At 43.1% G+C, this 26,460-nt stretch overlaps 1 protein-coding gene across 2 annotated transcripts in view; it reads right to left on the bottom strand.

Annotated features, from left to right (window-relative positions):
* The window catches only part of CTNNA1 (catenin alpha 1), a 141,634-nt gene that overhangs the window by 16,348 nt on the left and 98,826 nt on the right, over nucleotides 1-26,460 (bottom strand). For both annotated transcript variants that reach the window (XM_040977893.1, XM_040977982.1), the window contains exons 8-10: nucleotides 19,313-19,393; nucleotides 18,109-18,261; nucleotides 6,543-6,635 (exon numbers count right to left, since the gene is read on the bottom strand). In XM_040977893.1, the coding sequence (XP_040833827.1) occupies nucleotides 6,543-6,635; nucleotides 18,109-18,261; nucleotides 19,313-19,393 (327 nt within the window). The remainder of the gene's footprint in view (nucleotides 1-6,542; nucleotides 6,636-18,108; nucleotides 18,262-19,312; nucleotides 19,394-26,460) is intronic.

Genomic DNA, 26,460 nt, shown 5'->3' on the forward strand with positions numbered 1-26,460 from the left:
AATCCTACTCCCTGTTGGTGGCCCGGGAAGTCAGCAGCGGATGGCTTACATCCTTGGGCCCCAGCAACCACACGGAAAACAGGGCAAGCTCCTGGAATTAGACTGGCTCAGATTCATTTTGGGAGTGAAGAAATGGATGGAAAATACCTTTCAGTCTCTCCTTCTCTGTCTGTAACACTGCCTCTTAAATAAAAATAGAGGCCCGGCACAGTGGCCTAGTGGCTAAAGCCCTCGCCTTGAATGTGCCATATGGGCACCGATTCTAATCCCGGCAGCTCCACTTCCCATCCAGCTCTCTGCTTGTGGCCTGGGAAAGCAGTCGAGGATGGCCCAAAGCCTTGGGACCCTGCACCCACATTGGAGACCGAGAAGAGCTCCTAGCTCCCGGCTTCGGATTGGCACAGCACCAGCAGTTGCAGTCACTTGGGGAGTGAATCATTGGAATGAAGATCTTCTTCTCTGTCTTTCCTCCTCTCTCTATATATCTGACTTTGTAATAAAAATAAAATAAAATTATAGGTATAAATAAATATAAATATTAAAGAGAAAGAGATGGCTAAATGCAAGATAAAGCAAAAGTAAGTATATCTGCTTTTCCAATAAAAATAAAATAAATCTTAAAAAAAAATTAAAAACAGAATCCTTCATACAGAATTCAGTGTGTAAGAATGACATCATCAGTAACCAGGGAATGTAATTATTTTTACATTTGATGATCTATTTGGAGAAAAAATGGCACCAAAGCTTCACCTTTTACATCATTTATTACTCAAATTCTGTACAATGCTAAAATGTATACTGTCTCCAGATAATTAAAATTAAGCTAAAATATTTAAACAGAAACATGTCTTAGAATCTATCTCGAAATGGCATATTCACAAGATGTCAACTTATAAATCTGATCACATCTGTATTGGTGTTTGAATATGTTTTTATATAAATATATACTGTTAGGTACATCAGTGAAAATATGAAAATATCTGAAGGAAAATAAATGGACGTCTTATCCAAAGTGATGTATAAATCATTCAAAAACTGGAACAGAAAGTTTCTATGATTTGTAATCAAAGAAATGCAAACTGACTTGAGCTTCTATTCACTGTCATCAAATCTGCAGAGAGCCCAAAGCCAGGCGCGTATTATGGCTGGATTAGATCACAGCTTTACAACATGCTGCTATTGGCTGGCACTCCCAGCACAATGCTGCATACAGGTGGTGGGGATGGCCATCCTTGCCTTGCTTCTGATCCTGCCAACTACCCCCACATCTTCCTCTGAGGCCAGCTCCCATGGGGTCTGACCCGCGGCCCAACTCCACACCACAAACCTCTGCTTGGATATGGTAGGTCTTTCCAACTGAGCATGTCCAAAATAAAATGCATGATTTCCTTCTCTCAGACATCGTGAATAGGACTGCCTGGAAAATTCTTACACACTCGACGTGGAATCCTGAAGCCAGACACAGCAAGAGCGCTACACTTCTTGGTCTGGTCAGCCTCCCAGCACTCTTTAAGACTGGACTCTGAATGGCTGTTTCCTGCCCTCTCCAAAAACCCAAACACCTCTGCTCCTGGCTTAAATGAGAAAATGAATGTGATCAGATGAGAACATCTTTACATGCCACCCATCTACTCACGCTCTGCATAAGTCTCTCTTGGCAAAGATCACTGATGATGATCTCTGTATGGGGACTAGTCCAGGGATCAACTCTCAGGTCTCAATTCTTCAGTCATCTGAAACCAATCATCACTCTTCTTATAAACACATTTTTTCTCACTTAGCTTCTGATGTCTTCTGGTCGTAGTAACTCTTCTCCATTCTACGCTGGACAGTGCTCGCCTTTCCCCAGGCAGTGTGTCAGAGAACTCCACACCATCCCCAGACATTTTCTCTATACTTACTTCTTTGGGAACTCCACCCAGACTCCTGGCTTAGGCCCATGCACTAGTGAATCTGTGTATACAACTGATGATCCAGACCTCGTCCATGATCCCAACACTGCATCTTGCCTGTTTAAGAGGTACCTTAAACTGAACATGTCTAAACCTGAGCTCCTTATATATTCCTCATCCAAACAAACGGCAGCTCTGTGCTTCCTGCTGCTTAGGTCCAAGTCCCTAAAATTTTGCCAATTCTCTCTCTGTCCCACTTGACATCTAATACTTCAATAAATTCTACTTTCACAGAATAACCAGACTCTAATGAGGTTTTAGCACCTATCTCCTGTTCTGACTGGGATCAATACAATAGTATCTTCTTACGTTCTCCATGGCTGTTATAATAAATCACCATGTACCCAGTAACTCAGAACACCACCAAAACATTACCTCACAGTTTTGGGGACCAGAATTTTGAAGTGGATCTTATAAGCCTAAAAATCAATTGTCATCAGAGCAGTGTTCTTTCTGGATTCTGGAAAAGTCTGCACTGCATGGTTTACAGCCATAAAACCTGAGTCATCATCACATCACCTGAATCTGTGGCACTCTTCTTTTTAAAGAGTTATTTGCTTTTATTGAAAAGTCAGATTTACAGAGAGAAGGAGAGACAGAGAGAATGATCTTTCATCTGCTGGTTCATTCCCCAAGCACCCGCAATGGCTGGAGCTAAGCCCATCTGAAGCTAGGAGCTTCTTACAGATATCCCAAGCAGGTACAGGGTCTCAGAGTTTTCAGCCATCCTCAGACTGCTTTCCCAGGCCACAAGCAGAGAGCTGGAAGGAAAGTGGACCATCTGGGATGCAAACCAGTGCCCATATTGGATCCCGACAGTTGCCAAGGCGACTATTTTAGCTACTAGGCTACTGTGCTGGGCCCTGTGGCATGCACGGTTTCCTCCCTGACACAGACAGTGTGCTTACAATGGGGTGGGGCACTCCTGGATAACCCAGGATTCCCATTTAAAGCTATCTAGGCCATTCATCTAGGTACTCATTACCACATCTGTGTTACGTGTAAGAGTCACACATTCAGGAGATTAGCAAATGGACATTTGTGGTTATTGCTCTACAAACCACAGCTTCCAGAAAAGTTTCTGCTTCTATCTGTGAGCTCTTGTTTCTATCTAAGTCAGGTCATGTCACTCTTCTACTGAAATTCAGCTATGGTTTCCTGTTTCACTCAAAGCAAAACTCCAGAACTTACCACAAGCGGCAAAGTTATCCCTGACAACTTCCGCTAGACATTCACCATCCTTCCTCAGCGCCCTGCACTTGCCACTCCCTTTGTAGGCAGCACGCTACTCTTTGCCACCCATGGAGTTCACTGTCTCTGCATAGCTCTCACATTTTTAGTCTTTCTGGATCACCCTAAGCACACTATTTAACACAACATGACCAAGATTTGTGGAAGGTAGCTAAAAAAGTACTCTGAAAAATATTTATAGTATGACAAATTTTAAATGATACATTAGAAAAGAGGAAAATCTCAAAAGTTCATGAGCTAAAAGCTTCCAATTTTAGAAACCAGGAAAAGGGGAAATTATACCTCTGCAAGCAAAAAGAAAAACATAGTAAGGAACAGAAATTAACAACAACAACAACAAAAAAACATTATTACTAAAAGCTCACTCAAGATTAACAGAAAACCCGAATGGCGCTACAAAAAAAACTGACTCCACTGTTGCAAACCTTCCCACAAGGCAAACTTTAGGCCCAGATGGAGAATATCAACTAGTACCGGGCTTCACTGGTAAATTCTCCCAAACATTTACAAAAAATGAATAGTAAATAATTTTCAAATTTTTTGAAGCAGATATCAGACCTCACAAGGCAACAATACAGTACACAAGCCTTACAAAGTGACCACACTGCATCTAGGTGCAGTGGAGGTGGAAAGGACAAATGTATGGGAATGGAAACTCCTCTAGCAGTTCCACCTATCATTTCTTCCTGCCAGACAAGAGTAATGAGGTACAGGTACACACACTACAAACTGTGTGTGTGGGGGGGGGGGGGGGGGGGGTGGGGTGATAATGCTGTTGTGGCATAGCCGCATGAAGCTGTGCGTTCTTAGCCATCCTCTGTCCAGAAGTCTCCTGAGACCACTGATGGGTGAGTGCTCTTCCACAGCACAAACACTGGAGACAAACTGCTGGTGAAGGATGTGGGCTTATTTGATTGAAGTCACAAGCTTATAAAGCATGAAGGGGCAGGCAGAAGGGCGTTCCTGCCTACTTTCAGCCAACAACAATCTGACTGGCTAACAGATATGTCGATCTCTCTAGACCCTCCAATGAAGTTAAAGGTCACGAAGCACAGGAAACTGTATCTCAGGGCAGACTCCTTACATGCTGAAAAGCAGAATGAATATAACATTTAACTTCCTAGAGTTGTTTACAAAGCAGGTGATAGCAGAGTGGGGAAGAGAGACTGAGATGCAGCAGATAGCTCTTGTTGCATGCCCATTGAACAGGCCACGTTGGGGTCTGTTAGCCCAGGGCTCCTATGTGGGCTATGCAGGCAGAGATCCAGGGGTGATCTCCCACAGTGGCCATGTGTCAATGCAAGGCATCCAGTAAACACACACTTTGGTGTAATTAACTTGCGTTTCTACACTGCTACATTTGAAAGATGATCTCAAAGTCCTAGTGAACCTAACCTTCCAAGTCAGCGGACTAACTTTGACTGGTTAATCTGTCCAGGCTGTGAAAGGAAACACCAGGAGTAGGAGCCACATGGCTTAGGGTCACTGCCACACAGGGTCCAAGGGGAACCTTCACCAAAGCCTTCAGTGCAGAGTGACAGCCACCAGCCACATCCCAGGGCAGGTCCTCTACCAAGCTTGACTCATTCCCTCCAAAGACTCTCAGAACTTTTAACTAATTCAAATGGGCTACCGTTTGCTTCAAATTGACACTTGAGTTTTAAAAATTAAATTGTGGACCTCCATTTAAAATTAATGAAAGTATCAGTGGGGCCAGAGAAGCCCCAGCTGCCTCACTGAAAATAAGTGACACATTCTGACCAGCCTTCCATTATCATACTTAGAAGTACCTCATGCTATCTGCCATGCCTGGACCTGGGAACCTGGAGAACAATCACACCCAGTCCCACGGTGAGCACTGGTTGTTAAAACAGATTCATCCCAGTCTGATTAAGAGAAATCTGCAAAGCATAGGCAGCAATGAGGCCTTCTGACAGCTCAACCCTGGGTGACAGGGACCCACCACACGTGTTTGTGCACACTCCCAATTTTCATTAGGTTCTACTACAGTCTCCATGGGATTCTTCTTTTCCCCGGGCTTTAATATCATTTATATAAATACTCTTGGTAGGTGTGATCAGCGTATGGTACCATCTGTTTCAGCAGATATGTGGAAGCACTGTCGCTTTTCAAGCATTTCAACACCAAATGGAGAACCAACAACATTAACAACAAAGTAAAACAACAAAGTAAAATGGCAAACTGGAGCAACAGACATCAATCTCCAGAAGTACACACCACATTTATCACAATCGACTTGATCCTCCCCTAGAGTTTGAGGGTGGTGGTACACCAACTATTCTGAGATATATAGTGGTCAAGCCCTGGTGGATTTTTATTACTGGATTAAAGGTGGGTACATCAGAATATAACAAAGTCATCCATATGGTTGGGAATCCACACCCTAACTAGCCTGCAAAACAGTTTTTTGGATAAACAAGTCAGGCTGACTGAATTATGGCACTACCCTGAATGTCATATATTATACACATGAAAGTATCCAAGTCACAAGCAGTTTGTTTTACAGTTGCCTGGAGACACAACATAGGAAGTTCACCCTGTGACCTGTACTCCAGCCTTTCAGTTCTCTGCTTACTCTGCTCTTTGGTGGTAACCACTGCCATACAGCCGGAAGCTTGGAGAGAGGCTACCTAAGTCCTCAGAGCGCATCGTGAGCATTCTCCACCTGACAAAGCGGAGAGGCAGCCTCGCCCATAGAAACACCACTTAGGTTGCTTAGAGATCCATGTAAGTGGTGAAGAGTATCAGACCTCACAAACACGGGGCTCCCCTTGCAGGAGGCAGACAACATACTGGGCACTTAAAAAGTACTTGTTGTTATATGTGCTTCAGAGTCTTTGTGGAGTGCCAGATGCTTAACCTAGCATAATCACCAGGCTTCCAATGTGCTATTATTAGTAGAGATGCATTCTCAAGTTTTTACTTCAGTAGCTGGTTGAGTTATTAATCGGAGAATCCTAAGGCTACAGAACTACACAGAGGAAGGGAAATAGCTCTAGCACCCGGCTGCCTCAAAAGCACCCCAACAAAGGTCACTGTGACGGAGTTCAGTTGGGCAGCTGCTGTGATTCCCAGAAGCAGGGCTGCTATTATGGTCAAGGAAGGCACACGTTACAGCTTCAATTAGAGAGGATAAGGAAGCATTAATAGGTGATGTCAAGAAGAAATGACATTAAATTTCTCCAAAACATTTAGGCTGTGCCTCGGTGGTACATCCCCAAGTTTTGATTTACAGTCTGGTTTAATAATAAAACAAAATTATTACCAATAATCAGTACCAAAAGTGGAACTACTGCAAAGTTGGTACTTGGACTTTACCTGAGGACAGAGGGCTTCCAGCTGGCTGGCAGACATTCGAACAAGCTTCACTCCTTCCTCATTGTTTGAGATGGAACAGGCCAGATTGGCAACCTAGTAAGGAGGAACAAGACAGTAAGATCTTTGAACATTCTTCTCTTGACTGCTGAAAAAAACAAGCATCTGCCCATCCCCACCCTTGACCTGTCCAGAAGACAAGAGTGCCAGCAGCACCTCCCTTCCAACAGATCGATTATCTGTTCTAAAAACACATTTTTAAGCTCTGTAAACCACACAGATACGAATCACACCATAGGCTGGTAGCAGAACCGAGGAACCACGGGCATTTGGAACTTCTGGCATCTTGAAATAAAAACTCATTGTCTAGCCATGCTTCAAGGAAAGAAGTCAACACTCCAAGTTGCTATTCTAGTTTGACAGGTGAACAGACATTCACTTAAGGCATGATGAGTCTTACTGGAACAAAATCATACTCGTCAAATTTAAAAATTAGTGTAAAGGTAATATAAAAATAATCCAAGATCATTCTCATTAGAAATGGAGAAGTCTGGGCCCAGAGGCATAGCTTAGCGGCTGAAGTCCTCGCCTTGAACACGCCGGGATCCCATATGGGCACCAGTTCTAATCCCGGCAGCTCCACTTCCCATCCAGCTCCCTGCTTGTGGCCTGAGAAAGCAGTCGAGGATGGCCCAAGGCCTTGGGATCCTGCACCCGCATGGGAGACCAGGAAGAGGCTCCTGGCTCCTGGCTCCTGGCTTTGGATCGACGCAGCACAGGCCATTGTGGTCACTTGGGGACTGAATCATCGGATAGAAGATCTTCCTCTCTGTCTCTCCTCTCTGTATATCCGACTTTGTAATAAAAATAAATAATAAATCTTTAGGAAAAAAAGAAAAGAAAAGAAATGGAGAAGTCAACAGGGATGCTGGGTCACAGGTAGGAGAACTCTCCTTCAGCTGGATCACCAAAGATGTGAGAAGCCAGACTCTCCTGGCTGACACAGCCTCAGCTGAATTGAAATCTTTGCCCTCCCATGCGGTTGTCTCAATGACACAGCTCTCAGAATCTAAAACCACTTTCTGGGTGGTTTTACACACACCTCCCTTGCTGATGCTCTGGTTACACAGACAGCAGTGTGCTGTAGTGACCACTAAGGCTGTGATCACCAATCTGGGCTTCTAAATGAACAGGCTTGCCAATTCCATTAACAATAACAATACCAGGGTCCAACTGAATCAGTGCTGAGGCACCTTTTTACCTCAGCTGCAAACTGAGTTATGAATGATAAAGGCGTAGGCAGTTGAATACTGAGATGCTTTCCGAAATTTAAATGCCAGAGTAAACAAGGGCAATGGCAGTAACCTTTGCTTTTTACTCCTCCACCCAACTTAAGCACATAAGCACAGGAGAAAACTACACACTATAAAGCTGTTGTTTGCAGTGCCGTAACCAAGGATGATCAGCCATCAGAAGTCTGCTAACTATCAGAATCCCACAATGTCTAATCACAACAAGCAACAAACCAAGTAGCAGGCAACTGAAACATAAAAACATAGGGAGATTGAAAAGCTGGACTTCTAATGTTTGAGACCTTCAAAATCCCGCAACAAGGTAACACTTATACTTCTGGGAGCTTCCAGTTCCACCTGCTGCTGTCAGCTGCCCCTGAACAGAGAGGCAACTCTCAGGACAGCAGCCTACAAAGCTGTCAATTTCTATTCTGTGTGTTTAAAAACCACTGCAAAATGGGAGCTAGGATAAATTATTCTAAAATGCAAAACTTAAAAAACAAACATTACTCCCCCCAGTGTACACTTTTGATGCTACACTAAGGGAAGAAACTAAAATTAGACGTGTTTATGAAAAATAATCTACAACATCTACTACGTTAATGTCTTAAGAAAGCATGTTTTGAAAAACAGGGTACTACAGACCACCAACTGCATCTGGGATAAAAGGAAGGGGGCGGAGATGAGCTTGGCCAGCACCGTCCCGTCCCCACTTCTCAGGCGGCCCAGCACATGACATTCAGGCTCATCAGTTGCTGTGATGCAACCCTGAAGTCAAAGTCACTAAGGAGGTATTCTCTACTGCAGATCACAGATGAGCTAAGGCTGAAATGGAAGATCTCTTCAAACCATCTCTCCTATTTCTGCTACAAACTGACAAAGCAAAGATTTGTGACTTAAGCTAAAACATTCCTTAAAAACACTACTACAATACTGCTGAGGCAGTAACGTCTGCAGAGCACACTGACTGGTTCAGAGGGCCTGGGAGCTGGGAGCGGGGAGCGGCGCCTGTCACAGTCGTCTCTGGATGAATGAGCCATTCAGCCTCTGGGGATAGGACCACTCACTTTCAACAATGACAAACGTGCAAACGCAGTAATTTCCCCATGGCTGGGAGACTACCCTCCCCCACCACTGCGGGCCTAGGTGGATATAGTGGGCTCCTAAAGGTTGGGGCAGCAGTGCCTAATGAACCACATCTGAATTCAAAGTACTGAGAGCAGATAACCCTGTGACCCGCACTCCATCCCGCCAGACTGTGCAGAGTCAGACTCTAGATGAGTTCTGAGACTAAATCACAACATCTTTGCTGCCAAAGTTACCTGTGTATCAGCAACTTGAATATCTGATTGCTACTAAACTAAAAGCAAGTGAGACTACTAAATCCTCTCTGTACCTACTACCACCTATTTTGTGTAATGTGGAGTCCGGAAGGGAAGATACAAAACACAGATTTCAGGAAACTTGCAAGCCACTCACAAAAGACATTCACATTAGAAATCATGTGGTTTCAGGAATAGCCCCAATATGAGCTGATGAAGAGAAACTGTCACAGCCAGATGGTGTCAGACCAACAACATGATATCTAAGCAGATGATGACTCAGTCATGAGCGCTACCTTCACTCCACAACAGCTTATCTGCACCTGTATTAATGAGCATGCTGTTTTCTTCTTTTACATATGGGCTGATAATTTCCTGAACTCAAATGCATGAGTGTTTCTCAACTGTGGTTTTTACATTTTTGCTGAGCTACATAATGGTCTCTGGACCCAATGCCTCTTCAGAAGGCGAGGCCTCCTCTGCTCTGAGGAGCAAGGACCTGCTCTCCCAACGGCTTCTACTTGCTGCAACAGGGAGCAATAAAAAGAGCTGGACAGCAGATGCTTTCAAGAGTTATACCACCATCCGAGGGGCAGGCCCCAGGTGGAGCTCAAACCCAGACCACCTTCCTTCATCATGGGCTCAACCAATATACCAGCTGAGTTTCCTTTGAAACTGTCTGACCCAGGGACAGTATTGTGGAGGAGTGAGTAGAGCCTCCACCTGCATGCCAGCACTCCCACATGGACACCGGTTTGAGTTCCAGTTGTTCCACAGATCCAGCTCCCTTCTAACGCATCTGGGAAAACAGCAGCAGATGGCCCCATCCTTGTGTCCAACACACACCTGGGAGAACCAAAACAAGTTCCTCGTTCAGACAAGCCCAGGTCAAGCCATTTGGGAGAGTGAACCAGCAAGCAGAAGACATTTCTCTCTAACTCTGCTTTTCAAGTAAATAAATCTTAAAAAAAAGAAACGCGTGGGGGGGAGGGGAGGCGGCACCTCCTTAAACCCATAATGTCAATTTAGCAAGAAAGTCACATAAATTCACTTCTCCAAATAGAAAATGTGAGGTACAAACTTCATCTGTATTTCACAACCCCTCCAGGAGTGTCTAACAAAGTTAGGAATCCAGTGCAGTAAGTAAATCCTGCTGAGGGCGTTCACACACCAGAGCAGGGTTCCAGGGTGCAAGTCCCTGCTCTGTTCTCCATGCCGATTTCTTGTAAAGTCACCACGGAAGACAGATCAATCACCAAGTAGATCTACAATGAGTTCCTGGCTTCTAGCTTCAGCAGAGGCCAGCCCTGGATGTTGCAGGCATCTGTCTGTCTCTTTAGCTCTGCCTCACAAATAAGTAACTTTAACGTCAAGATGATTTTACATTATTTTTAAGACACTTGTAACTCTCATGAAAAAGTTATACATTTCTTGAATCTCCAGACAAGAACACAACCAAGACCCACGCTGTGACATACTGAGTTTAGCTGTGGCCCATTATGCCAACATTCTGTGAGTGCAGGTTCAAATCTGATCACTCCATGCCCGACTCAGCTGGGAAGGCAACAGAAGATGGGCTAAGTGCTTGGGGCCACTGCTACCCATGGGGAAGACTCAGCTAGAATTCCAGGGTCCTGGTTCAGCCAAGTTCAGCCTCATCCACTGTGACTCTTTGGGGCACCAACCACAATATAAAAGATCTCTAACTCTGCTTTTCACACACACCACAACTAATTATGTTTTATACCTCCATCACTGTTATCAATAATTTCAGTATGAAATTCAAACTCAAGCATAGTAATTATAGTTCACAATTGAATACTGTTCTTTTCTTGGTCCTGATTTACCACATCAACTTTACTTCATCATGTTTTTGTTGAAAATAAGTTAAGTCAACCTAATTTTAGCAAAGGCAGAATATAAGCATCTCTGCTAATGGATAAAAAAGGATTATAAATAGTGACTTTTATGAAAGATGACAAATTATATTATACAAGTTAGCAATTAGGACTTTTTAAAGGCTTCCACTAGTAGATTACCAAACAGATCATCATTTCCATATCCATATTATACACACACACCCCTCTTCAGAGGTTCCTTATTTTTTTTAATTTACTTTTATCAAAAAGGCAGGTATACGGAGAGGAGGAGAGAGAGAGAGAGAGGAAGAGATTCCATCCGATGGTTCATTCCTCAACCAGCCAAAACAGCTGGAACTGAGCCAATCCGAAGCCGGGAGCCAAGAGCCTTTTCCAGGTCCCCCACTCAGGAGCTGGGTCCCAAGGCACTGGGCCATCCTTGACTGCTTTCCCAGGCCACAAGCAGGGAGCTGGATGGGAAGCAGGGCTGCTGGGATTAGAACCGGAGCCCATATGGGATTTTGGCAGGTTCAAGGTGAGGACTTTAAGCTGATACACTTTCATGCCAGGCCCGGAAGTTCCTTATTTTAAGATGGGAATTTGGTATGATGGACCAGAGTGCCAGGGTTCAAATCCCACCTCCTCCCACAATTCCAAATTCTTGCTACTAAGCACTCTGGGAGTTATAAGTAATGACTCAGGGAGTTGAGCCCCTGCTATTAACTTAGCAAAACCGCACTGAACTGTGGGCTCCCAGCTTCAGTGTAGCCCAGTTCCAGCCACTGCACGCAACTGGGGAATGAACTAGTGGATGGGAGCACTCACACACACTCTCTCAAGCCAATTAACCGATAATACTTTAAAAAAACATGACAAAACTTTGGGTCAGTGCTATGGCTGAGTGGGTAAAGCTGCCTCCTGCAATGCTGGCATCTCACATGGGCACTGATTTGCATCATTAGCCACCCATTTCTGATTCAAGGAAAAACAGAAGAAAATCATCCTCATACTTGGGGCACCAGCTACCCATGAGAAATCTGGAAGAAGCTCTTGCCTTTTCACTTTGGCTTGGCCTGAGCTGTTGCAGCTATCTGGGGAGTGAACCGCAGATGGAAGATTTCTCTATTTCCATCTCTTTCTGTAATTCTTTCAAATAAATAAGAAGTCATCAAAAAATAAGCCTTTATAGGTAAATAAAAATTGCCTTTATTGCGGTCTGCTTACAAACCTGAATAATCTCTCCATAAAGCTAGAAAGGGTGTCTAACACTAATTCGTCATCCCTCGCAATACTGAAAGAGGGGGGAAAAAGTCCTGGTGCCCTATAGGGATGGAGTTCATCCAGCTGCCTTTTTTGACCCTGCCAAATTGTGACCAAGTTTAACAGCAGCAAAAAAGCAACCAACCAACAAAAACTGTACTTGGGGACGATATTAAAAATACATGTAAGATACTTGTCTCACACAGCCCCATGCAAATTGATTAGAACTCTTATGTAATTCAAGGTCAGAATTCTTCCCCTGAGAATGAAATCTGACGGACTAGAATCCAGCAACATTTGGTGCTCTGGAGGACCATGGTAGATGGAGGACAGACTAGGCTAGGTCTCTGTCCTTACTTAGCCATGTATGAGCTTGTCTGGATATGGACGAGCCTTGGCTGGGCTGTAACACCCAACGGTAAGAACCAGAATGGGTTGAACGCCAGTCAGGAAAGGCCACTGTTCCTGCCAGGAAGGAGGTGGATTAAGTAGGGCTGGCCGACAAACTCACCGGTATGTGCAAGAACTGCCAAAGGGAGAGTTCCTGATGGAGGAGCCTGGGCAACTCCTCTGGCAGAACACAGTCCCTGCAGGTAAACGCAAGAACCATAATGGGGAGCAGCCCAGACCAGGCCAGGGAAAGGTACCCACTGGCATACATTTGACATAGGTTGGGGGCAAACCGGGCTGAACCAGTTCACATCACCTGCTGGTGAATCTGAGCACCAGGACAGAGTGTGGGTCAAGCCAGGTTCGGCTGCAACACATATCAGCACATGTTACAGCTGGGATCGGGTGCCTGCTGGGCTGGGCTACACTGTAACCCTCACCAGCGTCAGCTGAAATTGGGTACGGGCCAGGCTATAGCACTGGCAAATGCCAAGGCAAAGGAGGTCATACCAGATTGGGCTGCAGCGCCCAATCAGCACACATAGGAACCGGGTAGGGAGGGGGTAAAGTTGGCAGGGGAAATGTGGAGGGTCCCCCTGCTGGAATACCACTGCCACTAAAGAAAAGCCAGGCTTGGTTGACTGTCCCTACTGGTGTAAGCATAAATCAGAATGGATGTGGATTGGGTGGGCTTTGCCACAGCATCAGCTGGCAGATGCTGGCACTGGGGACTAATTCTGTCAAGTTAAACAGCAGAACCACCTACAAAGTGCATGATCCGGGAGTGGGAGTGGGCCCAGTAGGGAAATAGTGGGCACCTTCCTCTTGGGTTACTGCTCCCACAGGAGAGCATGAAAACCAGGGCATGAAAAACATCTAGGGCAGACATGGTTAGACAGACTGGTACCCACCACCATGTGTATAAGCTGGATAGTGGGCCAGGTTGGGTTGAAATCGGCTTCAATGTCCATTGACATGTATGAGAGCTGAACGGGATGTGGAACAGACTGGACTAGTCTGCCGTATATACCGGCAAGCACAGGAACCAGTGCAGGGGGCGGGCCTGGTGGGAGTTAGTGCAGATCAGTCCGATTAGGATGCAGCTCCCACTGGTTTGTGTGAGGGTCGAGTGTGTGCTGGGCAGAATCAGGATGGACTGCAACACACATTGGTTCATGTGGAAGACAGGGCTGGAAACAGAACTGACCCAGCAAATGCAAGCACCAGCTGAATGGGGCTGTGCCAAACCCTGTACTGGCATGCACACACAACAATCAGGTCTGGGATCACCTCAGACCAAGTTTCTTTGGGGATCTCCCCAATTGAACTGCTGGACTCAGAACGCCAACCATGAAAGGAAGTTCAACTCCATGGTCTGCCCATGTAGTGCAAGTTTCAAAGCTGAACCTCCTCAGAGGCTCAGAAAGTGCAGTGGTCAGCATACCCAGGTGCAAATGGAGGATATGGCAGTCCACTGGAACCTGCAGAGGACACCTGGTACCGCAGCAGAAGATAGAGGATATAACAAATCAATCAACTACTCCAGCCATGTGTTGGCAGCGAAAATCGGGGCAAACAGAGACTCTAAGGTGGACTATGTCAATCAGTGGATTCTGCAGCAATTTCATCGTGCTTAGAATGGCGACTGGCAGCAATTCAGAACTGTTGAATTATCAAAACTAATTGAGCAGCACCCTGGGAGCATGCCCCACATCAGGGACCTGGGATGGGTGGGAGGTTGGGTGGGGCTTCACCCTTTATCTCCGCCTACTTTAAGTGTCTAGGACAGTAGGGTATTTGTGTGAATGAAGTTAGGTTTTTTGGTAATTATTTTGTTCTTTACATAGCTGATTAGGGCACAAAGGTTCAAGGGCTACAGGAAAGTGGGTAAGACTACTGTTTCCACATGAAAAAAAATAAGATGTACATTTTAGTATAATACTGGGCTAGAGGATAGGAATTCTAAATGACACACAGCTTTTACAGACAGGATCCCATGAATAGCATTTTTTAAATTTGTCTCAATTCGTAAAATTGTAAAAGGACTCAAACGGGGTCAAAATATAATGGGAAAACTGATTGGCCCATGCCTAGAAAGCTGCTTACAGCCAAAGGAAGTGGGCAACAAAAAAGGACACATGGGTGTTGCATTACTGACAAAAGGTTAATATTTCTGACAGCAAATAATTTTTCCCCTCAATACACTTTAAATTGAGGAGCAACATAAGAAAATCATTAACCTGATGTGGGAGAGCACATCAACTGAAAAGGTGTAGCTGCCAGCCGAGCAGAGGCACCCGCTGTACAAACGGGTGAAGGCTAAGGCTCCGTGTCGGGCTCCAGAACAGGATCAAGTGTGGAAGAGGAGACCCCCAGGACAGGGACACTGCTGTGGTGGTGACAGACATCTCTGCCACATTAAAAAGATATATTTATTTATTTATTTTTATTGGAAAGACAGATATACAGAGAGGAGGGGGAGACAGAGAAAAAAATCTTCCATCCATTGGCTCACCCCCACCTGAACCAGTGGCCACAAGGACTGGAGCTGAGCCGATCCAAAGCCAGGAGTCAGGAGCCTCTTCTGAGTTTCCCATACAAGTGCAGGGTCCCAAGCCTTTGGGCCATCCTCAACTGCTTTCCCAACCCACAAGCAGGGAACTGGATGGAAGTAGAGTAGCCGGAATTAGAACCAGCACCCATATGGGATTCCAGCATGTGCGAGACAAGGACTTTAGCCACTAGACTATTGCAACGGGCCCCTTGGCCACCCTTTACGTAAGCAAAAGGGCTGCAACACCCTGCAGGGAGTTACTGGATCCCACTGGAACAGTGGTATGTGGTAGTCCAAGGTCCCAACCAGAGACTTCATGGCAAGTGTTTTGTTCTGTTTCTTTTTCAAGTAAAATGAAAAAAACACAGTAAGGACCCAATACGCAGTCAGAATCAGTTATTGACATTGCACATCCACAGGCAGAATGGAGGGATCTGCTGCTGTTGGTTTGTAGTCAATCTCTATGGTCAGCAATCCTACATGGAAATGAAAAATGGCCCCTAAATCAAAGTTGGCATACAGAGACTTACCCAAGTCCGGAGAGAACTAATAAAAAGCAATGAGTAAGTCAAGATAATAACAAAAAGCACTCCCAAAAAAGTGTTTCACCTCTTAGTAAAACTAGTCTTTGACTAGCTCCAAGTGTTTCATTACAATAAGTAAGTGATGTCAGGAAGAGAAGCCTTGTCAGTGAACAGTTTTGTTCTGAGTCAAAAATTTAAAGTTCCTACAACATTTTATAAAAACTCACTTCCCTCACACATACATACACAATTAAATATCCTCCTGACTGTATTATCGCACAGGTAACACAACTGTCTTGCAGAGCAGCAGTATAAAGCCCGTGGTTATGCCTGAAGCAATGAAAGGCCGTGTGTCGTTTCGTACACAGATGACGTGTGTAGGGGTAATGAGAGTAGAGGAAGGGCACGGAGAGGGCAGGGAGGTAAGAGAGAAGTCGGAACTGTGAATGTGATGGGGAACGCAGCACTCTCAATTCTAGGGGCCCCTGACAGGTAATACTCAAAACAACAGAGATGCAGGAGGTAAGCTTATGCTTAGAAAAAGCAACTGGAACACTGTTTCCAATGCCACCAGGTCCAATCAATGCTGCTTCTTTTTGTTAAACACACACACTTATTTATTTATTTATTTATTTATTTATTTATTTATTTATTTATTTATTTAAAAGACAGAAGGAGAGATACAGAGCAAGGGTTATTTATGTTCCATCCATCAGTTTACTCCACAAATGGCCTCAACAGCCGGAGCTAAGTGGAGCTGACTGGAGCTTTGTCCAAGTCTCCCGTGCACGTCCGGGGGTCCATGGAAGTGAGGCATCCTCCTCTGTGTTCCCACATCATAAGCAGGGAAATCAATTAGAAACGCAACAGCCGCAAGAACCAGCACCCATACGGGACTCCAGGGCTGCCGTCAGAGGATTAGCCTGCGCACCTTCATGCCATCCCCCAACCAATGCTTCTTACTGGCTATTAGGCGACCCGCTGGACCAATGACCTTGACTACATACCACTTTATGACGAAAGGCACATGAACCAGGTGAACTTTGGCAAGACAGCTAACCTATCTACGCTTCAATTTCCCTGCTGCAGAAATAATGCTCTTCAAAGTGATCTGTACATAGCTGGTGCACAGTAGGTGCTCAGCAAGCATCAGCTCTGTCAGGCTGAAGATGACGCAGTTGGCACTAACAAGGAAAGAGCTTCCCAACTCCAGTGCACAGAAAGGCAGCCACCTGCTCAGGTCCCACACTGTGCCCTCCACTACACTGCTAGCCAAGACCTCAGCTGGCACTGCCCTTGCTTCCTGCCACACAATCATTTTAATACATACACAAATTAGAAAAGATTGGCTCCCTGCGCAGTATCTCTTTGTACATGTGGAGGTTACATCCCCAATTTCAGTTCCAAATCACAGAAACACTAACTGAACAGCTGATTGACCTACATAATCTGCAAATAATTGGATAAGAATAACATTTAACTTCAAAGAATATTAGACATAAAACTAGTAATATGTTTAATGTGATTACTGATGTTTTCCTTGAAATGTTTTTATGGTATTAATCTGGCTAATGTCACTATAAATCCAAACGCCCAAGACACATTTTACATAAAGTTCTATTTTCTGTTCTTCCCTGGTGATCACTAACCAAATAGTCTATATGACATTTTTTTCCAAAACTAGTAAATGGCCTACACTAAAGTTACAAAATCAAGTAACTTGGGTATACATTTTCTGTGTCATGTTTCCAAAATATAACAAAGTAAGTACATTAAACAGCAACATAATTTCAGTTAGCAAAAGGTAGGAACAAACCTAAGGTAGCTAGAAATTAAATGGCAATCCACCTACTTTTAGACACCTTAAAATAGCATTTTATACAGATCTTCACTGCACACACATCCAATCAGAAACTATGAAGGCTTAGTTTCTTCATTTTTAAGTCAACTGGCCTTGCCTTAAAGACATACATCCCCCCCGTTTGACTCCCCATTCTGCCTCAAACACTAATGGGAAATGAGACAGATCGGGTAACTTGCCAGGAGGCAAGGCACAACAGTATAAACTCCTGAGACCTCAATGGTGGCCACCACTGCTTTCTTTTTGTTTTTCGAGTAAGGGCATATCACGATCTATCTTCATTTGCATCAATTTTAAGCACAGAACTCTGGGGGTTCGGACTATGTATTTAATCACGTAAACAACGTAAACTGATAAAAACATCACTTTTTGGCAGACGTTAACTGACAGTGAAAGCCAATCATTTTATACATGGCACACCAAGCCCTTGGCTGATTAAATGACATGGTTGGCACCACCACACTTCAACAAGTTACCTTCACTTGATGAGACTGCTATTACACTTACCTCTATCAACTTGTTGGCATGTTCGCGAAAAACTTGGGCATATTCCTTAACTTCTTTCTCATTTCCATTCTTTGCAGCTTCAATCAACACCAAAAGTGGAACGTTGGTTTCCAGGAAAGAATCAGAAACATGGTCCATGACAGCTTTGCGGAGCTAAAAATTAAATTATAAAAGTTTGATTTTATCTTATACCAAAAAGCTAGAGGACTGTCTTTCTTAGCACTTTCAAGTCTAATGGAAGCTCATGATAGGTGGCTGCACTCACATCAGAATCTCCCATGGAAAGCACTTAGGTACACAATCCAAAGGAAGGAAACATGATTGCAGGAGCAATGGTTTATGTTCCAGTTATATCATTTAGTTTTCAAGACCAAATAACCTTTCTTGGGAATTATGAAATGAAGGCTCACATCTTTAAAAAATAAATACAAAGTTGAACTGAAAGAAGCTTTGGGTTGAACTGGCACAAAGCCTGGGAGTGCATGTGATTAGCCTAATTGGCTAAATAAAATGACGAGAGAGAGAAGAAAAGGGCACTTTAATATATCTAAAAGGGTTAGCATGCTGTGAACCTTAAAACTTAAAGGTTACTTTTATAACTGTATTGGTATTGCTTTACTAAAGGGAACCTGAATAAATGTACAATTAATCTTTAATTTTGCTTTCTATCAGACTGAGTCTCTAAACCAATTTCTGAAAGTTAAGTTGCTACACAGATTAATGAATCCCACCCTCTTTAAAAGTAAATTCGATTTGATTCCAAGATTCCAGCACCTCAACTATCTCTTTTTTTTTTTAAACTGTATTTGAGCTGGAAATGTATCCCCAAATATCCAAGAGCACAGCAAGCTGTGAAACGAGGCAAGTCAGATATGTAACTGGACTTTCTGTCTCTACTCTACATGAGCAACATAACAAAATCATTCGGGGTTATTTGCAGAGATCCTAAAATTTTGAACTGATTTTCCTATCTTATACTCTTAACACTAAAACTGATTGATTCAATCATTCACCATCGGACTGTATTATTCCACAGCTCTGAGATTTTACTAGTCATGAAGAAGTTTATGAGCAACAATATAGCCACTTTTATTCAAAAATTACCCTTTCATCCAGCAAAAAATATGATCCCAATATTTATCCAGATTCTAATCAAAACTACAAAGTTGAGAATTTAGTAAAGCAATCAGCATTTTCAGCTTACCTGTCTACGCAAATCCCTAGTCTTCTTGGTCATTTTATCAATTGCAGAATTGAGCGCATCACTTCTTTCTTTACGTCCAGCCTAGATTTAAAAAGAGAGACATTGAGTAATTCACATGGAAGTTAAAAGGCAGCAAACATATATCTATGCCCAATCAAACACATTAAAGTGCTACAAAGGTGGTTACGTGGCGCGGTGGTCCAGTCCAGACAGTGCTCAGCACTTCCGAATCCTCTACACAGAATGCCTGGGTGGCTGAGGTCTGGCTCGGCTTCTGATCAGGGCTTCCAGCTAATGCACACCCTGGAAGGCAGCAAGTAATAGCTGGGTCCCTGCCACACATGCAGTAGACCGGTTTTGAATTCCTGGCTTTTCATTTCAGCACCAACCAGCCTTGTTGGTGTACGCAACCGAGAAGCAAACAGAAGATAGCAGTGTGCTCATACTTCTGCACCTTTCTAATCCCCTCCCCGCTCTTTGCCTCTCAAATAATCTTTTTTTCAAGACTTTTTTTCCCCTACACAGCATCAAAACATGAATGGGTAGGAGGAGTATGTGGCTTTATCCATAAATACCCAGCAACTCAAAGGTTCGGCAGTATGTAATGATTGGAATTGATGGTGTTTCACCAAAATACACAGTCTTTCGTGCTGTTCTCCAAGTTGGAATTTTAAACTTAAAATAGTGTTTTAATTCTGGGTTCAGTAGATGCCGATCTCACTACTGAACCAGCTCTCTAGGAACTGCAAGCAAGCAAGAACAGATTATACTTGACAATGATGAACTCAGGGATTTGAAAAACTCAAAAATGTGAAAAACAGCAACTATTACTGAAAGAATGTGAAACCCTGAATTTTAAAACAAAGATATATCATAACTGATCAGAGTCAACACATATACATTCAACTTAGATGAAAATAATTGCATTATCTATAGTTTAAGGCAGGGGGAAACTGTGGGTTGATTCAACAATTGTCCTGCATAGAAAAGAATATAGTACGTGTATGCTGCCCAGGCAGCAGACCTGTAGTTGGGAAGGGGCAGACTGGTTGCGTGCCTGTCATATGCTTTTTATGTACACCTGTTAACTACTCTCTAATCCCTATCTGTTAAATGAGGACAGTGTCACTTACACTCTATCCTCACCCCTGACGACAGACTGCAGAAGAGACGACACAGTAAGGCTATTACGCAGAAGGCAGAAAATAAACAAGCAGGGATGCCTAAGTACCAAGAGTTGAAATATGAGTCACAAATTAATATGGCCACATTTAAATCTGATCAGAGTTTCATTCCTTAACCTTTCCCCCAAGACTTTTGTCATGGCAATAAGTATAACCAGCAGTATTAACAGGGGTTGGGGGGTGTGGTTTGAAAGAAAATCTCAAAGCAAACAAACAAACCCAATATAGATATGTGAGGGATTCTTCTTTGTCTTCTTCCTTTTTTAAAAAGATTTAGTTATTCTACTTAAAATCAGAGTAGCACAGGGAGGGAGGATGGGGAGGGAAATAAAGTTCTTTATCCTCCAAATTACTCCCCAAATGGCCACAAGCGCCAGAGCTGGACTAGTCCAAGGCTGGGACCAAGAGCCTCCTCCATACCTCCAATGTGGTCATGTGGGCCAAAGGCCCTAGGCCACTCTCTGTAACCCTCCCAGGCTATTAGCTGGAACAGAGGTGGAGCAGCCAGGACCAAACCTGGTGCCCATGTGGGATACCAGTGGCACAGCAGGAGAATAGCCTGCTACAACACTGAGACAGACCATAGGTATGAGGATTTCTACCTGGAGAAATTAACTCAAATTTATTCAGAATTATCAGTCAGAAGAGAACTCGAGAAGTATGTTAATGACAATCTCAAGATCAAAATGCCAGGATATAAAAGCAAAGTCTCTAAAACTGAATGAAAATCAATTAATAAAATTTATAAATTAATTCCTTATTCTGGAAATTTTTAGCACATTCCTTAGCCACAAACACTTCAAGAAAATTTTCTTAAACAGAGTAAAGTTTAAAGTTTACTGTTCCTGGTCATGATTTTTTTTTTTTTAATGATTCTAATATATTGTTCATCCCAGAAAATTTTGTAGAATCTGAATTTCAAAGGTTCAGCCAATAACCTCATCAAGCCTAGTGCTATTCAATGTTGACCAAGAATGTCTTCAATTTGGGTAAAAGGAGTTACTGTAGAAGTATATCTTTATAGTGAAATTCACTTCAAGATAAAAAGCACACACACCATGAATCTGTTGAATCTTTGTCAGACTACTCTTAAAATCAATTTATCTTTCCTGTTACTGCATGAAACAGGGGCTTATGCCTCATTAATCAGGAGGAAGCAGTTCAGGAACAGTTATCTACTAAGCCTTTTAGGGTATACCAAACAGACCACCCTTAAATCACAGCATTCCTTTAAAATAAATGCAGTTCAAACAGTAAGTTTAGGGTTCCAATCACTTGGAATGTAGAAGGGACACATACGCTTGTGTGTGTGTACACACACACACCATGTTAACACTGAGCTAGACAAAAGCAGAAAGCTTATGGTCTGCAGAAAACACTTTATTTCTCTGGAAATTAAAGTTGTCTTAGAGGCCAGCACCATGGTTTAGTAGCCTAATCCTCCATCTACAGTTGTTGGCAGCCCATCTGGGTGCCATTTTGTGTCCAGATTGTTCCGCTTGCAATCCAGCTTCCTGCTAAAGCGCTGGGAAAGCAACAGACGGCCAAAACACTGGGGCTTCTGCACCCATGTGAGAGATCCAGAGACGCTCTTGGCTTCAAATTGGCTCAGCTCTGGCCACTGTGCCCCTTTGGGAAATAAACCAGCAGATGAAAGATTTCTCTCTGTCTCTCTCCTCTCTGTAAATCTTTCACCAAAAAAGAAGAAGAAGGTTGGCAGAGTTTTACTTCTAGTTTCGGCCAAGCAAATATAAAGTAATTCAAACCACAATATTAAGAAAAGCCATCCTGGAACTTGTAGACTGAGTATCCCTTATCTGATCTGTTTCAGACTAACAACGTTTCAGATTTGGGAGTTAATTAGATTTTGAAAATTTCCCACAGACTTTGCTAGTGAGCATTCCTAATCCAAAACTCCAAAAATAATGGTAAATCCAAATAATTATTACTAGAAATAATGGAGAATCTTTAAAACCCAAGCTTCTTTATTCCCACCTGAGACTCCATACTCCAAAGCAGAGACATTATTCAGGCACACCTAATACTACAATGCCATACCTACTCTTAAACTAACTATCAACAAAAGGGTTTAGAAAAAATATAACAGAGTGATGCTTCCCCACAGAGCTTCTCTTCAGCATGTTTCTATCAGTTGCATTAATGAGCAGTGGCCAAGTTTGATAGTTCTGATAGCCTCTAAATCCTATCAGGGATGAGAAAGGGGCTTTCATTGCCCACCCAAAACAGAAGCACAACAAAGCCATTCCACCTTCCTTCTGGGTAAAAAGACCACATCTTCACAGAGCACCTACTTGGCACACAATGGAATGGACAGAAATGGCCATACCTTTATTCTCAGAGGACTTGCAATCTGAAATAAAATAATTTGGAGCAATACCTAATTCAGCATCCCCATGCACAAGCTATAATATAAGCTCCTAATGACTTAACAGTGCAAAGGATAAAATATGTCCCTGGCAATAGCTGGGAGCCTATCAAGGCAAGTTTTAGTCCCTGTATGATGTGACACACTTTTTCCAGGTGAGCTTGCAAAGAATTACTTAACCTTTGATGCACACAATTAACATCATTCCATCATGCTGCCAGGAAGGGAGATAACCATGATATCTTTGGAGTTCTTCTTCCAGGAGTTTCCTTCTCTCCCTGTTTTGTTAAGCCCATTGAACACTCTGCTCCCTCCCAGGGAAGCCTGGCTGCTCCCAACACTTTCTCGACTGTAACAACTATTTTGTCTTCCATGCAACATTCATCCCCATGCATTGTGGGTTTTCAGACATGCCCTTGTCTCACTCATCTACCTCCAGTATCTTTCCTTGCTTCTTCAAACTCCCACCATTTAGATATCACATCCTTATGAAACTTCTCCCAGTCAATTCCAGCACTGGGTTCAAACTCCAGGGCCACTCTGCAGTACTCACAGCAATCCACATTTTCCTGCACAGTCCTTCTTAAATCTCATCTGGAGCTCTCATTTTTGGTTTATCTATCTCCTAATGGACATGGATGGAATGAGAACCAACTGGGCAGAGACATGCCTTCATGTAACGCAACTCAGTTGCAAATTACCTGGCAAAATATCCATCTCCAGACTTTTTTCATTAGTGAAAACATAAGGCTTTTCAAACACTAAAGATTACTTTCCACTCTTTTTAATTTAGAATAAGACTAGAGAGGGTAGAGGAGAAAGGAGCGATCCACTGGCTTAAATCTAAAACATTAAAATGAAAACTGGAAGTTCTGCTTAATAGGAAGGACTAACTAACATTATGCAATTCCTCTGTCACCAGAAAATTAAACAAAACTGAAAATAAGTAATGATGGCATCCTGTGAGTCTGAGACCCAGCATGCCTCTTGCCCCCAAGACAATGAGAAAGGGAAGGAACATCTTCTCCTTCAAGTACCAAAAGGAAAAGGGGAAGGGTCATCCATCCAAGACAGGACTTCAAATAAGGAAGCAACTTTTCAAAACAAATTGTTGTTGTTTGTTTATTTGAAACGCATTGCGTAACAGATATCAGAAGGAATGGGGGTGGGGGGGGAGCAGAGGGAGTTCATGGGGAGAGGAAGAGAAGGAGCAGAGATCTTGTATCCACTGGCTCATTCCTCAAATGGGCACACCAGCCAGGTCTGGCCCAGGAGCCAGAAAATCCATCTTGGTCTCCCATGCGGGTGACAGGAACCCAAGCACTTAGGTCATTTTCCTGTGTTTTCTCAGGTGCATTAGCAGGAAGCTGGACTGGAAGTGGATCAGCTGGGACTTGAGTTCACTCTGATGGGATACCAACTTAGGAAGCAGCAGCTTTAACAGAATGCACCACAGCACTGGCTCCAAAGATGTAACTTTAGAGGGCAAGTCATATCCAAACAGTTGCTCACAGGTGTGAATTCCTACAGAAAGCTTGAATTTGTGGAAAACTCTGAGAAAAATGTTTGAAGTCGAAGGAAACTGGTTTTTTTTTTTTAAAGACGCAGCCAATATTTGATGAAATTGTTTGCAATATTCACTGAGTGCTAACCTAAAAAACACCACAACCCTGCCAACCGGATAGCTAAATATGTGACCAGAGTATTCTAAAATTCACAGTCAGGAGCTGTGACTAGGCTACAGCCAATGATGTTGGCTTCCCATATGGGTGGCTGGTTTGTGTCTCAGCTGCCCTCTTATCCACTTCCCTGCTAATCACCTATGAAAAGCAAGAGAAGATGGCCTAAGAGGTCCAGACAGAGCTGTTGGTTCCTGGCTTTGGTCTAGCCTACTGTTGGTTGTTACAGGTTCCTGGAGAGTGAACCAAACGATTAAAAACCGCTCTGTCTCTTTGTAATTCTTTTGGGATACATTCATCACTATATATATTTCAAAGATATTTTCTTTAAGAAGCAACACTGTCTTCCAAATCTAAGACAATGACCAAACTAAAGGTGGGAAACAGTAATGAACCATTTTAAGTATAGACTACAGGAAAAGAAAAATGCCAAATATGAATACAAAATGAAATTCAACCTCACTGTTCATTAAAGAATAGAGTATTTTTCATCTATCACATTTGTAGACATGCTTAGAATTCCTAGGTTCCAATACAGTATTAATGGCAAAAGGAGATGGTTTGTGCATAATCAGACTTTGGAAAGAATAAAAATTTTCGAAAAACATGTGGCGACCTCTATCCATTTTAAATATACATACTCTGTGACCTAGTAACTTCTCTACCAGGAAAATACCCTGTATATAAACTTTTGTAAGGATGCAAAGATATTACAACAATATTGCTTTATCTTGTTAAGATACTGTTAAGATAATATAGATACTATCTTGTTAAGATATTGCTTTATCTTGTTAGAGACTCAAGAAAGTACAACACAAAGGCAGACACACACATTCAACAAGCAGGAAAGAAACAGTTCTCACTGGACGTCTTACCCCACTGTCCTCCTCAAGCCTTAGCAATCACAGTTTCAGCAATGTATAAAACAGAAAGCAATATTTCAACAGCAGATACAATGATGAGACACTGTTTGTGGTTCATAAAGAAAATTTTCTTTGCTTTAATGACATCACATTTTCGCTTTGCTTGTCAACATCACATCACTGCCATCCTTCCTTAGGATCTACTAAAAGGGTTCCCAGAGAGGGAAGGATCCAAGGCTTAACAACGTAGAGTTCTAGCATCTAGAGCTTCTATACATGTAAATTACTTCCTCTAAATTTAGTCAATTGGGACAGAGCACTCACTAAAATTGAAAGCAATTTTTAAGCGAGTATGAATGGGTATGTTACACTAAGTCTACCCTGTACAAATAGCTTTGTATAGCCTACGACGCTCCATGCTCGTAGGAGGAAACACATTTAAATCAAAAGCTTCTCAGAAACATACACAAGGGAAGACAGGCAGGACATCCCCAAATTTGGTTACACATTTCAGCATAAAAGACAAATCTTGTGACACACAGGAGAATGTGGAAACATGAACACAGTGAAGCAACTGGAAAAGAATAATAAGACTCAATGGCCACACAAATTTTAGTATGGGCAATCAAGACTTCCAAGATGGCTTGCTATTTTTCATTTGCTTTGCTGTCTATGGCATGAGAAACAAAAGGCCTCATGGTTTCAATGCTCATCTGACCAAGCTTCTATGGGACATTTCACCTGGCCTCATGTCCAGACACATCCTTAGGGGCTCTGCTCCACTGTCTAGCACTCAGGAGAGAATTCAAGAACAAGGGAAGAAGTTGTCAGATGGTGATCATAACAGAAACAGCTGCCAAAGTGCACACATCTCCAAAACATGTGGCTGTCGTGTCAGAGCACAGCTGCACCATCACCAGTGGTTAGAATCTCTTTCTATTGCTTTCTTGGTTGTGTCTGCCAATAAGATAACAGGTGAAATTTCTAAACATCAAAATCAACAGAGGGCAGGCATAGGTAAATAACAACGGATTCT

This window comes from Ochotona curzoniae, unplaced genomic scaffold, assembly GCF_017591425.1.
Source record: "Ochotona curzoniae isolate NIBS_2020 unplaced genomic scaffold, NIBS_Ocur_1.0 contig_1, whole genome shotgun sequence".
Lineage (NCBI taxonomy): Eukaryota > Metazoa > Chordata > Mammalia > Lagomorpha > Ochotonidae > Ochotona > Ochotona curzoniae.